Source organism: Eretmochelys imbricata, chromosome 10 (genome assembly GCF_965152235.1).
Source record: "Eretmochelys imbricata isolate rEreImb1 chromosome 10, rEreImb1.hap1, whole genome shotgun sequence".
In the NCBI taxonomy this organism is placed as follows: domain Eukaryota; kingdom Metazoa; phylum Chordata; order Testudines; family Cheloniidae; genus Eretmochelys; species Eretmochelys imbricata.
Window position 1 is genome coordinate 33,724,291 of NC_135581.1, and position 17,510 is coordinate 33,741,800.

The 17,510-nt window shown below is 42.8% G+C and overlaps 1 protein-coding gene across 2 annotated transcripts in view; it reads right to left on the reverse strand.

Moving 5' to 3' along the window:
* ADCY9 (adenylate cyclase 9) overlaps positions 1-17,097 on the reverse strand; it is a 175,026-nt gene extending 157,929 nt beyond the window's left edge. For both annotated transcript variants that reach the window (XM_077828819.1, XM_077828818.1), the window contains exon 1: positions 14,724-17,097. In XM_077828819.1, the coding sequence (XP_077684945.1) occupies positions 14,724-16,425 (1,702 nt within the window). In that variant the 5' untranslated portion in view covers positions 16,426-17,097. The remainder of the gene's footprint in view (positions 1-14,723) is intronic.
* Between the last annotated feature and the right edge of the window lie 413 nt (positions 17,098-17,510).

Here is a 17,510-nt window from a genome sequence, read left to right on the forward strand (position 1 = left end):
CCAACGCATTATTAAGGATCTACAACCTATCCTAAAGGATGACCCAACACTCTCACAAATCTTGGGAGACAGGCCAGTCCTTGCCTACAGACAGCCCCGCAACCTGAAGCAAATACTCACCAACAACCACATACCACACAACAGAACCACTAACCCAGGAACTTATCCTTGCAACAAAGCCCGTTGCCAATTGTGCCCACATATCTATTCAGGGGACACCATCACAGGGCCTAATAACATCAGCCACACTATCAGAGGCTCGTTCACCTGCACATCCACCAATGTGATTTATGCCATCATGTGCCAGCAATGCCCCTCTGCCATGTACATTGGTCAAACTGGACAGTCTCTACGTAAAAGAATAAATGGACACAAATCAGATGTCAAGAATTATAACATTCATAAACCAGTCGGAGAACACTTCAATCTCTCTGGTCACGCAATCACAGACATGAAGGTCGCTATCTTAAAACAAAGAAACTTCAAATCCAGAGTCCAGCGAGAAACTGCTGAATTGGAATTCATTTGCAAATTGGATACTATTAATTTAGGCTTAAATAGAGACTGGGAGTGGCTAAGTCATTATGCAAGGTAGCCTATTTCCTCTTGTTTTTTCCTACCCCCCCCCCCCAGATGTTCTGGTTTAACTTGGTTTTAAACTTGGAGAGTGGTCAGTTTGGATGAGCTATTACCAGCAGGGAGAGTGAGTCTGTGTGTGTATGGGGGTGGGTTTTTGGAGGGGGGTGAGGGAGTGAGAGAACCTGGATTTGTGCAGGAAATGGCCTAACTTCATTATCATGCACATTGTGTAAAGAGTTGTCACTTTGGATGGGCTATCACCAGCAGGAGAGTGAATTTGTGTGGGGGGGGTGGAGGGTGAGAAAACCTGGATTTGTGCTGGAAATGGCCTAACCTGATGCTCACTTTAGATAAGCTATTACCAGCAGGACAGTGGGGTGGGAGGAGGTATTGTTTCATATTCTCTGAGTATATATAAAGTCTGCTGCAGTTTCCACGGTATGCATCTGATGAAGTGAGCTGTAGCTCACGAAAGCTCATGCTCAAATAAATTGGTTAGTCTCTAAGGTGCCACAAGGACTCCTTTTCTTTTTGCTAGTTAGGTATGTGTTAGATTATGATTTCTTTAAATGGCTGAGAAAAGAATTGTGCTGAATAGAATAACTATTTCTGTCTGTGTATCTTTTTTGTAACTTAAAGGTTTTGCCTAGAGGGGTTCTCTATGATTTTGAATCTAATTACCCTGTAAGATATCTACCATCCTTATTTTACAGGGGGGATTTCTTTATTTCTATTTACTTCTATTTTTATTAAAAGTCTTCTTGTAAGAAAACTGAATGCCTTTTCATTGTTCTCAGATCCAAGGGTTTGGGTCTGTGGTCACCTATGCAAATTGGTGAGGCTTTTTATCCAACATTTCCCAGGAAAGGGGGGGTGCAAGTGTTGGGAGGATTGTTCATTGTTCTTAAGATCCGAGGGTCTGGGTCTGTAGTCACCTAGGCAAATTGGTGAGGCTTTTTACCAAACCTTGTCCAGGAAGTGGGGTGCAAGGTTTTGGGAAGTATTTTGGGGGGAAAGACGCGTCCAAACAGCTCTTCCCCAGTAACCAGTATTTGTTTGGTGGTGGTAGCGGCCAATCCAAGGACGACGGGTGGAATATTTTGTACCTTGGGGAAGTTTTGACCTAAGCTGGTAAAGATAAGCTTAGGAGGTTTTTCATGCAGGTCCCCACATCTGTACCCTAGAGTTCAGAGTGGGGGAGGAACCTTGACACACCCGTAGAACCCTGACCAGGGGTACTCTATCTGCTACCCAAGATCCTTAAACCTAGAAATCCTGGACGCCCCATTATCTCAGGCATTGGCATCCTGACAGCAGGATTGTCTGGCTATGTAGACTCCCTCCTCAAGCCCTATGCTACCAGCACTCCCAGCTGTTTTTGAGACACCACTGACTTCCTGAGGAAACTACAATCCATGGATGATCTTCCTGAAAACACCATCCTGTCCACTATGGATGTAGAAGCCCTCTATACCAACATTCCACACAAAGATGAACTACAAGCCATCAGGAACAGTATCCCCAATAATGTCACGGCAAACCTGGTGGCTGAACTTTGTGACTTTGTCGTCACCCATAACTATTTCACATTTGGGGACAACGTATACCTTCAAATCAGCGGCACTGCTATGGGTACCCGCATGGCCCCACAGTATGCCAACATTTTTATGGCGGACTTAGAACAATGCTTCCTCAGCTCTTGTCCCCTAATGCCCCTACTCTATTTGCGCTACATTGATGACATCATCATCATCTGGATCACAGGAAAAGAAGCCCTTGAGGAATTCCACCATGATTTCAACAATTTCCATCCACCATCAACCTCAGCCTGGACCGTCCACACAAGAGATCCACTTCCTGGACACTACAGTGCTAATAAGCAATGGTCACATAAACACCACCCTATACCAGAAACCTACTGACCGCTATACTTACCTACATGCCTCCAGATTTCATCCAGACCACACCACACGATCCACTGTCTACAGCCAAGCTCTAAGATACAACCGCATTTGCTCCAACCCCTCAGACAGACATAAACACCTACAAGATCTCTATCAAGCATTCTTACAACTACAATACCCACCTGCTGAAGTGAAGAAACAGATTGACAGCGCCAGAAGAGTACCCAGGAGTTACCCACTACAGGACAGGCCCAACAAAGAAAACAACAGAACGCCACTAGCCGTCACCTTCAGTCCACAACAAAAACCTCTCCAACACATCATCAAGGATCTACAACCTATCCTGAAGGATGACCCATCACTCTCACAGATCTTGGGAGACAGGCCAGTCCTTGCTTACAGACAGCGCCCGAACCTGAAGCAAATACTCACCAGCAACCACACACCAAAAACACTAACCCAGGAATCTATCCTTGCAACAAAGCCCATTGCCAATTCTGTACACATATCTATTCAGAGGACACCATCATAGGGCCTAATCACATCAGCCACACCATCAGAGGCTCATTCACCTGCACATCTACCAATGTGATACATGCCATCATGTGCCAGCAATGTCCCTCTACCACGTGCATTGGCGAAACCAGACAGTCTCTATGTAAAAGAATAAATGGACACAGATCAGACATCAAGAATTATAACATTCAAAAACCAGTCGGAGAACACTTCAACCTCCCTGGACACTCAATTACAAACCTAAAAGTTGCAATTCTTCAACAAAAAAACCTTCAAAAATAGATTCCAGCAAGAGACTGCTGAATTGGAATTAATTTGCAAACTGGACACCATTAACTTAGGCTTGAATAAAGACTGGGAGTGGATGTGTCATTACACAAAGTAAAACTATTTCCCAATATTTATTCCCCCCCGCCCCCACTGTTCCTCACACGTTCTTGTCAACTGCTGGAAATGGCCCACCTTCATTATCACTACAAAAGGTTTTTTTTCTCTCCAGTTGATAATAGCTCACCTTATCTGATCACTGTCATTACAGTGTGTATGGTAACACCCACTGTTTCATGTTCTCTGTGTATATAAAATCTCCCCACTGTATTTTCCACTGCATGCATCTGATGAGGTGAGCTGTAGGTCACGCAAGCTTATGCTCAAATAAATTTATTAGTCTCTAAGGTGCCACAAGTACTCCTTTTCTTTTTAAAGGAGATTAGGTTAATTCAGAACCTGACCGTCTTTAGGAAATGCCATAAAACTTTCCTCTTCAAAAAAGCTTTCTCCCCCATAGCAAAAATGACACTCACAACACAGACACCTCCAATTACCCAAAGACCTGCAAATTAAAATAAAAAACCCAACCCTATTAACACAAATAAATCAATAAACAAACAAAATCACTCAAACAAATTACACACACACATCCCCAAGCAGAGATGTTATTCTCAAAAGGGAGGAGAACCAGAAACTCCATGAAGCACCGCAGGAACTTAGCTATTGATTTTAATCTGACACTCAGATACTACAGTGATGGGCAGCAATATAAAACACAAACCCAGATAGAAAGAGACAGACAGAGATTATCAATTATCAGATAACCAGAGAAACTGAAAACTTACTGGAGCTATTAGTGGAAAGCTAATACACACACAAATAGTATGTCCCAATTAGTTTAGTTTAGGACTGAAATTCGGGGTTGCATGTGTGTTTAGGTTATTGGATTTATTTTACAATTTGATAAATTTAACAAAAAAATTAAGAGTATACATATTTACTGGAATGCAATACACACACACAAAACTAATATTATATGAGCAAACAGCAAGTAGCTGACAATATATTTTTATGTAAAAAATAGTTTTTATAAACCTTTACAAAAAGACTACCATTAGGTACCAATTTAATAACAAAGTTTCCAATCAAGGTAGGAAAACATTACTTCAGTAAACACCACGGGCCCTGCTGTTTACAATTCTGATCCCTGAGGAATTTCCAGCAGCAGTAACATTTCATAACGGACGATGACCTATTCAACTGAGCATTCTCAGTGGAAGAAATTGAATTACTGATTACTAAGGGTCCCAGAAATTCTTGTTTGATTTGTTATTTTCCCTCAGGCTCTTCACCAGCACTCTGAGATAGCCAATAGACCACTTTCTCTTACAGTATTTCCATGTAACAGAACTTCCTGCTTCTAGTGTAAAATGCTTTGTCAAGCAGCAAGAAAAACATTTAAAAAAGTTATTTCCATCATATTTTCAATTACCTAAATATTAGAGAGAGAGACAAGGTGGTTGAGGTAATGTCTTTTATTAAGACAATTTTTGCTGGTGAAAGGGACAAGCTTTCAAGCATACACAGAGCTCTTCTTCAGGTTTGGGCTGGTCCAGTAAAAGGTATTACCTCAACCACATTGTCTTGCTAATATCTAGGGACCAACACAGCTACAACACCACTGTAAATACTATATAAGTAGGCAAATGTAGTTATTATAACGGAAAGGTAAGTCATAGGAAGAGAGTGAGACAAGAAAAAAAAAGCCAAGTAAAAATTTCCATTAAATCCATTGAGAACCAGATTAAAGAAGCTGCAAAATATGAGAAAAGGTTATAAAAGTCATGGAACTAAATACTATCCTCCACTGGCACAACTCAATTGAACTCAACAGAATAACATGACCCATGATGTCTGACTTATTTTTCTTTTAGGGGGAGGGTGTTAAACCTTAAATTGACATTTTAAAACAAAAAATTCAAACATGTCAATACTAGCTACTAGGGTTGCCAACTTTCTGATTGCAGAAAACCAAACACAGTTGTGCTGCCCCTTCCCTGAGGCCACACCCCGATCCACCCTTCTCCGAGGCCCCATCCCGCTCACTCCATGCCCCCTCCCTCCGTTGCTCACTCTCCCCCATCCCCACTCAATTTCACCGGGCTTGGGCAGAGAGTTGGGGTGTGGGATGGGGTGAAGGCTCTGGCTGGGGATGCAGGCTCTGTGGTGGGGCCGGGGATAAAGGTTTGGTGTGCAGGAGGGGGCTCCAGGCTGGGGCTGAGGGTTTTGGAGTGTGGGAGAGGGCTCTGGGCTGGGGCAGGAGGTTGGGGTGTGGGAGGGGTACGGGATCTAGGGTGGGGCCAGAAATGAGGGGTTTAGAATGCAGGGGGGCTCAGGTCTGGGGCAGGGAGTTGGGGTGCAGGAGGGGGTGTGGGGTCTGGGGATTTTGGGTGTAGGAATGGGCTCAGGGCTGGGGCAAGAAGTTGGGGTGCGGGCTCTGGGTGGCACTTACCTCATGAGACTCCTGGGAAAACAGCAACATGTCCCTCTGGCTCCTAGGCAGAGAGTCGGACAGGGGGCTCCACGCACTGCCCCTGTCCACAGGCACCGCCCCCACAGCTTGCATTGACAGCGTTTCCCAGCCAATGGGAACTGTGGAGCCAGTGGTCGGGGTGGCACCTGTGCCACGGCAGGGGCAGCAAGTGGAGCCCCCCTGGCCGCACCCTGCACCTAGGAGCCAGAGGGACATGCCAGCTGCTTCCGGGAGCCACGCAGACCTGGCTATTGCAGCCAACCAGACTTTTAGTGGCCCAGTCAGCTGTGCTGACCAGAGCCGCCAGGGTCCCTTTTCGACCGGGCATTCCAGTCGAAAACTGGATGCCTGGCAACCCTACTATCTACCCAGTACTAACAGTAAATCTATAAACTTAGACTCAGGACACATCTACACTGCCCTGCAAGTTCAGACTACCGGGATCAGAATAGCATGGCACACCAACGTGCTGTGCTGTAATAACCCCAGGGAATGCTGCAGATATGAACTAAAAGGTTCTTAGTTCACATTAAGTTAGCCCTCTTCAAACTGGACTACATTAATGCAAAGAAGGGACCTTTTAGTTTGTGCCTGAAGCATCCACCTGGGGAGTTACTGCGCAACACTTTGCAGTGCACTGCTCTTCACACCCTCTAGTCCAAACTGTTGAGCAGTGTAGACATGCCCTCAGACTTCTGAAACATAGATTGCTTGTTAGCAGTACTTACTAGGAAATTGGATAATCCTTGCTGACATCCTAATGCACAATACAGAAAAATAGTTGGATCCAATACTGTTTGGTCTCTTTGAAAATAATGCCTTAAAATATTTACTGATAATTTTGTAAGAACCATTGTAAATTGAACTTCCTCACTACAGAACTATTCCTGCCAGGTGCTATTTCCTTCTTATCTTTCATTAAAGTCAAAGGGAGCCGAAGATGCTCAGCACTTTACAGGATGGGCCCTATTAGTCCTTTAAAGAAAGAAAACGTGTAAAGATTTGATTTACAGAACTACCAACAATAAAGACACATTTGAAGTCAGGGTCACTTAATAAAAACTGATCTAGTTGAGTTTTCTAAATAAAACAATTTAGTTTTTACTGGTAGCTAACAGTATGGTAGCAATGCAATGAACTCCATTTGATATACAGTACTTTACATAAACAAAAATCATGAAAACAGAAGTTACTTAGTAAACTATGAAAAAGCACTGAGATAAAAAGAAATTTCAAGACCATGCTTCTTTCAAACAGTAAAATGTCACTTCTACTCGTTAGTATCATGAACATATGAAGTTTTAAATAAAAATTTTGGCATAGCAGTCCTTCTGTATGTTTATAACATGAAACAACTTTTGAAAGCACAATTTATTCCTATAGCACACATCTCTCAGTTACGGTGTCATTAAATACAAGTATATACATTTTAATTTGTCAGAACAGCCATAGTACATATCCATATTTACCAAAGTTGTCAACCTCTACTGCCTATTGGTAATTTTCACCCCACCACCTGCTCCTCAAAGCCGCGTGCGCATGCACACACACACACACACACACACGCACACGCACACAGTTTGTCCTTACAAAAAAAGCAAGAAATCTATTTTCTGCTAGTTCTGCAACCAATTCGGAGACTGCTAATTAACAAGAATCCAGGAATAACTTGGCAAGGGAATTGAGTCTTGTGTATCACATTGCTTTCAACCCTTTTCTTCACACAAGGCCAGATTCTGATACTCTTTATGAATAGCAGCTTTCTCCACGAGGGGCCTTTTTACTTCCTAGGACTACCTGTAGTTTAAGTAACACCACAACATGTATAAGGGTATCACTAACTGGCACTTAATTACCCCAGAACAATACCTAAATGAACTAACTTTAACCAAATGTGTACAACTTCAAGCAGATTAGAACACAAGCAAAACACTTGGATTGGTACCAGATATAGCAAATGATAGATTTTCTTTTATTTTGCTGTCACTGCAGGGACTAGGCAGCAGTATTTTAGCAAACAAGACAGAGATGACAGTGGACACACGCTACAGAAATTTGTTCCCAAATGAGGCCTCTGCAGGACAACGAAACATCCACAATACAGTATAATTTCCACACAAGATAAACTAGACTAAGGTGAAGACAAGCATGTTGCATATTTCAGTGGTTTTAATGCATATTACTTTTCAAGAATGCATAGGTTTTCCAGAGAGACAAGGTGGGTAAGGTAACATCTTACTGGACCAAATTCAGAGTCAAGGTTAAACTTACAAGAAACTCAAACTTACTACTTAATTTTTTTTTAGCACTTCATATATCCAAAGCTCTGTACAGACATTAACTAATTGTCTGAAGGCCCTTGTGAGGCAAGTATTGTCATCTCCATCTACAGAAAGGTAAAGTAACTTGCCCAAAGACTATATACAGTGAATCAGTGAAATTCAGGATTAGATCTCAGGATCTTCTGACTCCTAACCTCATACTCAATCTTCCAGGGAACACTTCCTCAAAGCTTTTTAAGTATAGAAATTCACAATTAAGATAGCTGATGCTTTCATCTTGTCCATTAGAAATGCCAGCCCACTCTCCCTTCCTTGAAGGTAAAATATCAAAAAAAAACCTGCCACATACACTGCTTTTATCAAGCATATCATAAATACACGCTGCTGATACTAAGTGTCATAATTTATCACCATCTTAACTTTTTCTGTTTTCATACAAGTGCTGTAATTTTATGATCTGGGTGTATTAAGTTAGCATATGGAGACAAACAAGCTGTGTGTGTAATGGCACTTGGAGAACTGGTTGCCATGAGGAATCACAGGGCCAGACACCATGAGATGCTGAACTCCATCTGCAAAGTACTGAGCTCCCTCACCAACTCCCAGAGTCAAGCCCTTAATGAAGAGTGGGGAATAATTTCTTTCATTATACTTTGTGTCTAGTCAGGTACTCATGAAGATCTCACACACACTGAGTATGACTGAAGAAGGCTGTAAAGTAGTACACATATGGTTAAGATTCAGATATTCTAGATTTTTGGGGTCACTGATATAGTGAAAATTAAGGCTAGATAAGATAGTCTCAGTTTTTATTTTTCTCAGAGTATCATTTATGGGAGCAAAGTTTAAGGCGCTTGGCTACTATAACTGTGAATTTCCATACTGTCAAAGGTTTGGGTTTCTTATAAATTTAACCTTAAATCTGAATTTCCTAGATTTTTTAACTTGCATATGGAAAGTAATAAAACCTCAAAGCACTGATACCTGCCTGCAACCTTAACTTCAATTCAACTAAAATTGTTATGTTTTGTGAGGGAATTTTCTTTGACTTTTTTAATAGCCTTCGCACAGGATTGGGAAGCAAGGGGAAAGGGATTTGGGATTTTCTGGGTTTTTTTAGGAGAGAGGGTGCAGGCTACCCGTCTGATGTCTGCAGCGGGAGAACAATTTTATTAAGATGATGTTGAAGTAAAAAGAAAACGGTACAGAGTTTAAGCATAGAAGTTTCTGGTTATTAGGGAATAAGGTACAGATTATCAAGGGGTGCGAAATTCGGTTTAGGAACGGGTGGCCTAAGGAATACATAATCTGCAATCTCCCCGATTGGGGGTAAAAGGTTAACGGGTCAAAGTACAGACATTGAGATATGGGGGTATGTTGTTCTAATGCACACTCCTAAAATCCTCAGGAGGGGAATCTGAATGCTGCAGATCTTAGCAGATACCCTGGAGTAGGGCATTGCTGAGGTAAATGTATCAACCCTTAGCAAGCCTTTTAGGAGGTTTAATATGGGCTCTCATTCCCTGGAAGCTTCAGGAGGCCTACTGGCCTCCTCACGACAGGCCTTGGGCTATTAATCGCTCATTAGTCCTATCTAAGAGGCTTGTTGGAATCCTAGCCTTCCTCTTAGAAGAGGCTCAATGAGCCATCTATTGACTTCTAGAGCACCAAAGGAGATTTCCCCCAATCACTCCCCAGCCAAACCCTGCAATGCCTCTCCTGGCACCAGACCTCTCAAGGTTTCCAGGGGGCAAGGCTTTCTTCCTAAGGATTCGGGTATTCTGAAGAAGAGAAAGTATATGCATGCACGTGTGCATAGGCACATACACAGATGGATGGGGAGGGGGAATGCAGCAGAGGAGGGACGTGCTCCTCTGTCCGGCATTAGATTAATCCAATTAACTTCAACTGTCTTCTACTTTCCACTTGCAAACTAGGATCAAGAAGAAATTTTTTTAAAAAACATTTACATTCACAAAACACCTTGTCTGATTAACTTCAATTTTGGTGACAGAACTCTCATTTTCATTTGTATGTCTCCAGTGGTGACAACTCATAGGATTTTATATGTGTAATGGCATTTTATCACAGTAACATGACTGAAAAAGTTCCCACTCCAGCTTCCTAGTCATCCAAGGAGATCTCCAGCAAAAATGGGGAAAGAAAGACTTGACTGCTTGAAATTTCTAAATCAGACACATCCAGAGAATTTTTTTAAGTTTACAAAAAGCAGTCTCAGCATGTGTTCCAGAAACAGAAAGTAGCTAGTATCAAACTTAACAAGCCCACCATTCCCACTATGGCACTACACACAATTAAAAGAGGCAATATAAAAAAGCAAAATAGGATTGCATTATTAAGAAAATCTTAAACTAACCTGAACGTCCGGGGGGAAGAGGAGGAGATTGAGAAATGAAATACTGAAGAATAAATAAATCTTATGTCTGTTGTTACAGTTAGCACTACCACGCTAGAGCAGAGTGCTAATATCCTACCTAGGCTTACACCACTTCAACAATATTCCTTTTCTCTCTGTCTGCTATCAACTCATTCCCACAGAAGACCTACTCATGAGGTTAAAGAAACCTTCCTATTACCACATCACCTCACAAACACCCATCTTGCCACTGAGAAGGTCCTGGACATAGGACAAGGGAAGAGAACAAGCAATTACTGGAGACTTCAATTCCTACTACAGAACTCTCTTAGAACTCCTGCTTAAAAATAAATCTCTCTAAAGCAGGACTGAGATACCCCACATATCTGTACAAAGCACTGCTGGTATGCTAAACTGGTATCCGTGCTGTTTCTTTATTCTGTTTTATTCATGTTCTTATGCCCACCTTACACTGTGGTACCCTGCCCCTGCAAAAAAGGTAATGAGGAGACAACACATTGCAGAAAATACGCATCATAATAGCTCTCAGCACCGCTATTATGAGGGAAAGGGACCATATCCAACACCCAGTGCATACAGGTATGATTTTGTTTTAAAAACCACATACATACACACTTTTATTTATGTTTGCATATATGTAAAGAGCAAGTAAGAAGATGTGAGATAGTTGCTGATCTATAACAAGAGAAGGGAGAAAAAAAACTTTATATATTTCACATTTTTGTCATTAAAGTAATTGTTCCATGAACAGGTTAGAGGGGGGCACAAGTGAATGGCTCTGGAGAAAATTTTATTGATTGGTACCATCTTTCATCTCTACATCCTAGTTTCAATCCAAACAACTTTAACTTGAAAACTAGTCCATTTTCAAAATTTAATTAAAAGCGGGTTCTATGCCTACTTGAGTCCCTGCCAAATTTTGTGCTTTAAAAAAGTCACATTTCCTCATTTAACCTACTTCTTTTCTCTTTCACTGTTTATGCAAGTCTTTCATATTGCGACAGGTGAAACTGACTACACATGTAGTACTGTCAAAGGCACAACACACATTGAAAAAAAACCCAACATTTTTCTTCTAATTCTTTTATAATAAGTTTAAGTAAAAAAATCAGAAAAATGTGATATTTAGGTTGATAACATCCCTTTAAAAGCCATTACCATCTAATCTCTGTTTGATAGGCTATGTATAAAATAGGTTAAATCCAACTCCTATATTGAGAGGGGTCCAGCTTAAGTGCCTCCACAAAATTTAACAGTAGCAATATAGCACAGAGAGGCAATGTTTCAGGCAAAAAACTCTTAAGCCATTTTAGGTCAATATTAATACCTTAAACTCTTAAAAGAAAACCACAGGCAGCCAGTACAGACCATGAAGCTCTTGTTGAATGTGCCCATAGCAGGATATTCTGGTTAACAAACAGGTTGCTGCTATTGCACTAGCTGTCAATTCTGAATGGATTTAATGTGCAACCCTGTGCACAGCACATTTTAGTAATCAAGACTGGAAGGGAGAAAGGCATGAATTAAAGAGGCATGGTCACTTTGGAAAGAAAAGATTGCTAGCTCCTAGCCAGACACAAATGAAAAAAAAAAATCTTGGCTATCATGGACAAATGATCCTCCAGAGATAACAAAAGGGATTCTAATCAGACTCTTATGATGCAAACGTGTGTGACATACACAACGCACACACACAATCAGAGGGTCAGAATTTTTTTTTACCATCTCTTCTTTATTACTTTTCCCCCAACCCAATAACATCACTTCTGTCTTATCTAGATGGAGCCTCAATCAATTTGCCCTTGTCCACAACCTCCTAGTCACCACCAGAAACTGTGAAAGGTACTGTAAGAGAGAGAGGAATCTATAGCTGAGTGTAATGAGCATATTGAAAATAATGCAACAGATGCTTCCTTACTAAACCTACTAATGGCCTTCTCTACTTGTGTGAAGGCAAAATGGAACCTCGAAGAAGACCACAGGACAGCAACTTCAAGGTAGAGCAATAACTGCTCTATACTCCACTTTGGAGGGAGGGATAGCTCAGTGGTTTGAGCATTGGCCTGCTAAACCCAGGGTTGTGAGCTCAATCCTTGAGGGGGCCATTTAGGGATCTGGGGCAAAAATTGGGGATTGGTCCTGCTTTGAGCAGGGGGTTGGACTAGATGACCTCCTGAGGTCCCTTCCAATCCTGATATTCTGTGATTCTATGATCTCCTCGGAAGATAACAAATTCACATAAGAGCAGCAGCATCAACTTTCACTGTCATGCACAAGTGTATGAATACCACATTGTGATCAGTAGTTCTGAAGGTAGCAGATAAACCTAATAAGACCAGCAAGGGGATTTAATCTTCATCCATTACTAGATCATCATCCATCGACACAAGGACAACTTTTGAACCATACCTAGCTCAGTACACAGTTTGACAACAATCAAGGAAACAGAGTTGTTTATCCACAACCTTTCCAATAAACTTTACCAGAAAGGCCAGAGTCAACGCAGGTCAGTAATGGGACAGCTTTTCCAATATCTGACTTTTTTAAAAGTATATTATTGCCTATCCCTCTTTAAATGAAGATTAAAGATTTCAGTATCCTCAGCTGTCAGTTGGGTCAACACTTTTTACCAGCACTAAGTAAAATAAAAAATCCCTGACCCAAACTCTGAGTAAAATAAGAAGCCCCCATTCTGCTTCAGTGCCTCTAACTGTGCCTTCAGAGCCTCCAACCACCTGTGTTACCACTTATTTCTCCCTCTAGCACTCCTTCCATCTACACTTCACATGTCATTACCTGAGCATCACATCTGTAAGGACAAATAACTTAATGTTCTCATCAAGAAAATGGGTAATATTTTCACCATAACAGCTGTCTGCCATATGTGATTTTACTTTGCCACTCTGCTCATCTATTATACCAACTCACTGTCACTCAGTCAGTCACTCACTCTACTACCCCATTGTTTTGCACTACTCTCCTAACTTCCATATTCACTGGCCTATCCATGATCCTTCTGACCTTACCTCTCACCTTTGTTACCACCAACAATCAACCTTCTTTCTTTCTCCATCATAGCCCACCCATATTGTTCCCACAAGTTCTGCCCCTTCATGTCCTCCACAAGCTCTTATGTACAATGAAGAAATATAAGAACTGGAAAAATCATGCTTAACCTAAACAATCTCAAATACTTTTTATTTTCTGCTACATTCCACTCCCTTGCTCATTTTATCTATTATCCAATTTCAACTGTAAACTCTGCAGGGCAAAGAATGCATCTGCACCACTCACATGACATTGTAGAAACAGAAAATGCTTGTGATGTATGCACTCACAATGGGGCAGAGTTTTCGATATCAGAAAAGATATATGTTCAAAGACAGATGCAGTTAAATCTACAATACTTCAATCATTTCTACATGAACTCTCAAGCATTCTTTATACAAAAAAAAAAAAAATAAGGCTTTCTATCTAAAATGATCACCAAAGAAAAAGTAAATGTTAGACAACCATATCAACAATGAAAGATATTGGAGAGATCTATTTTTCCTCTGTTAATAGCAAGTTTGTATTTGTTGCATGTACCTGAACTTTTCTTAGCGCCACAAAGATCAGAGCATTTATCAGCTCAGTTAACCACCTTGAGTAGTTTTTTCCAACCCCAAGCTTTAATTCCACAACTGTAACAACTTGCTATCAAACTATACACACTGCTCAGTTTTCTTCTATGAATCCATGTCATTTCCCACCAAAATGCCTATTCAAGTAAATAACTAGCGTTAACTCACTTTTTTTTTTTTTTTTTTACAGTGGTTAAAATCCAACTTTCAGTACCAAAATCTCATAATTTTTATATATAAGTCTGCAAAAATACACATGCCTTATGTATGGCACATGAAGTTAATTAGGAAGATGTCACACTGTATTGAAACAAGAACATTTTGTTGAATAATGAAGATATTTAAGTTTACTTTCTCTTATGAGACATTCCCTCAGGGGAGTTCTTAAGGAATTTTGAAGTCAGCAAATATTGCAAGTTCTTTAGAAGTTCTTTCACACCCGTCATCCCTGCTTGAAGTGTCACATTCTGCAGTTTCTGTTATGTTGCTGAGTTCAAGCTTTTACTGGTAAATGTAAAACTTACTCAATTTGCCTAGGTCAGTAAAGCACACGTCAGTTAACAGGAAACCTTGTACATTCCGCCTCATTGAAGATTCATTACAAAATAAAGCACATACCTTTTAACTGGTCTGCTACCACACTCTGGCCAACTCGTTCGATCACCTTTCCATCCTCCATTTCGTAACGGTCATCCAAATATTTGGCAGTAGCTTCCGAAATATGGACCTTGCCAGCCACCCCTAGCTGCTCCATTAGATTGGCCAAGTTGACATCATTGGACCACACATCAAACTTAAACCTCCTCATCCCCAAAATGCCACAAAGGACTGTCCCAGTGTGAACTCCAACTCTCATGTTCACCATTTCTGTTTTCTCTTGGCAAAACTGCTCAATGGCTTTAATCATACCCAAACCCATCTCAATGCAGCAATAGGCATGATCCGCTCGGGGCTCTGGGCATCCTGCTACACAATAATAACAGTCTCCCAAAGTACTTATCTTCTCACATTTGGTATCCTCACACAGACGGTCAAAGCGGCCAAACAGATCGTTCAACAGCCCCACCAATGCATGGGCAGATTTGTTTGCACTCATTTTAGTAAAGCCAACAATATCAGCAAACAAAATACTCACTTGTTCAATCTGCTGCATTTTAAAAGGACGGAATATAATGGGGGTTTTCTGTATGGAGGGTTTTTTCTTCCTGTTTTTGGGGCTTGAGGTGGAATGACGTTTGACTGAGTTCTCACTTTCATCATCCCCCTGTTTCATTAAGTCATCAGCTATTATTCTTGGCATCACAGAATGAATCATCCTCTCTTTCAGTGCTTTTTCCACTTCCAAATCTTTTCCATGCATGATTGATTGCCCCACTTTCAAGAATGTGCTCCTTGATCTGACTTCAGACATGATAAATAAATGAATACCAATAGCATGGATACAGATGTGAAGCAAGGCTTTACTCAGCAGTTCCCAGTAAATTACACTGGCTCCAAGGGGTGCGAAGCAGTCTTCATCACTGAAATGATAACCAATGGTTTCAAAAAGGACTGAGTAGGATAGTCCCAGAAACAAGCTTAAATACAAAGGTAAGTGCATTACTGTGTAGAGCAACAAGAGCACTTCAACACACATAGAAAAACTGCCTACTTGAGAAAGGCAAGTGTCCGTCGCTCTCACAGGGAGAGTATGATTGGATGTGTCATCACTTCCTGAGATAGGTGTCAAACCTTGGAACTGTGGAGCCAGAGTCAAAATAAAAACGAGGAGGGTGAGGATCAGTGAGGTCCACACATAATGCTGGGCATAGGTCTTAGTGAAAGTGAACAGAAAAAATGCTACACATACTAAGAGGAAGCACAGAGCTGGCACCATGAAGACAATCAGTTTCTCTCTCATGTGGATTCCAAAATATAAACCCCAGAGGAGACAGGCCACACCTATGTAGAAAAGGGCATACCGAAACCTACGTTGGGTCTGCGGGAAGCATCTCTCCATACAGGCCTCTTCCAGATTGTTGGAGTCAAACTTGGGGTTCCACCACTTGGAGGAAGCTCTCTCAAAAAGCTGAGGCAGCTTCTTCTTGCGCAAACCTGCACCACTGCTTCCCCCTCCTCCTGTTGCTCTGCGGGCACCTCCGGACTCCCCAGAGCTGCTACAGCTGGAGGAGATACTGTACTTGCAATGCTTGGAAGAGGAACAACCCTGGTGCTGTTTGGGGTTGATTCTGACCATCACACTGTTACTGTCTCCACTGGAGTCGCAGCTCACCTCAGTGCTGTGGTGATGTAGTAACTGCTCGTGGGGTGGGGAAGCCATGTTGCCAGATTTTCTTAAGCGCTTTAGGAGATGGGTCCTTAGGACTTTAAAAACAATAAATAGCGTGATACTTTAACTTTCTGACTTGGGGCTTTTCCTAGGACAGTTGTTTTTAAATTCTTCAAGAAATCACTGCCTGTTTAAAGAAACCACCAGGCAGGTCCACAAGTTTCAGTTACTCATCCTTCAAACAGGGCAAGACAAACAGGAGACTGGGACCTAGACAGGCCCACATATTCTAATGTAAGGCTGTAGTAGATATGTCCAGCTGCCAGTCCACAAACTGGGGGCGATTTGTTCCAAGTTAGTTGCAGTTTTGCTGTCACTCCCCAGGTCCTTTCCAATAAGTGCAGCTCACTGTCGGGAGAGTGAGAAGCAGCCCCCTTCGGGAAAGGACCTCTTCCCCATCTTTTTTGCTGCTCACCGCAAAGGAAGAGGAAAAGCCCCGTGCCTCCCGAGGCCAGGCGTGTTAGCAGCGTGTGGCTCTCAGCGCGGCCGCACCATCCCCACTCCTGACGCTGACGCGGAGGAACAAGCCCGACTTGGCCCTGTCTGGCTCCCGCCCGCAGCCCGCCCTGCTCCGGCAGAGCCGAGGCGGTCCAGCGCTTGGTGCCGGGTTAGTTTCCTCGTCCCCAAAGTTCCCCCCGCGCCGGCAGCCTCGGGACGCCCAGGAGGCGCAGCCGCCACGCTGTGGTGCGGCAGCCGCCGGCCTGTGCTGCTCCCTGCCGCCCCCAGGGGCTGGCGCGGCCGTTCGCACTCGCCGGGGTGGGGGCTCCACTCCGACCGGTGGGGCCTTCGGCCTCGGAGCCGCCCCGCTCTCTCCTGACGGGCTCCCGGCGCGCAGGGACCGGCCGGGGGAAGGGGGGTCGGCCCCCGCAGTCCCGCTTCGGAGCGGCAGCCCCCTCAGCTACCGGCCGCCCGGCTCCACCAAGGCCAGGCGCAGGCGCCGCCGGCCGGGCTCACCACTTGGGGCGGCCGCCGCCTCCGCTCGTGTCCCTGGCGGCCCCGGCTCCCTGCTGGCGAGCTAATTCAATTACCCTCCCGGCGGGGAGGCGCCGTGGGCAAGGAGCTCCTCCAGGCGGCGC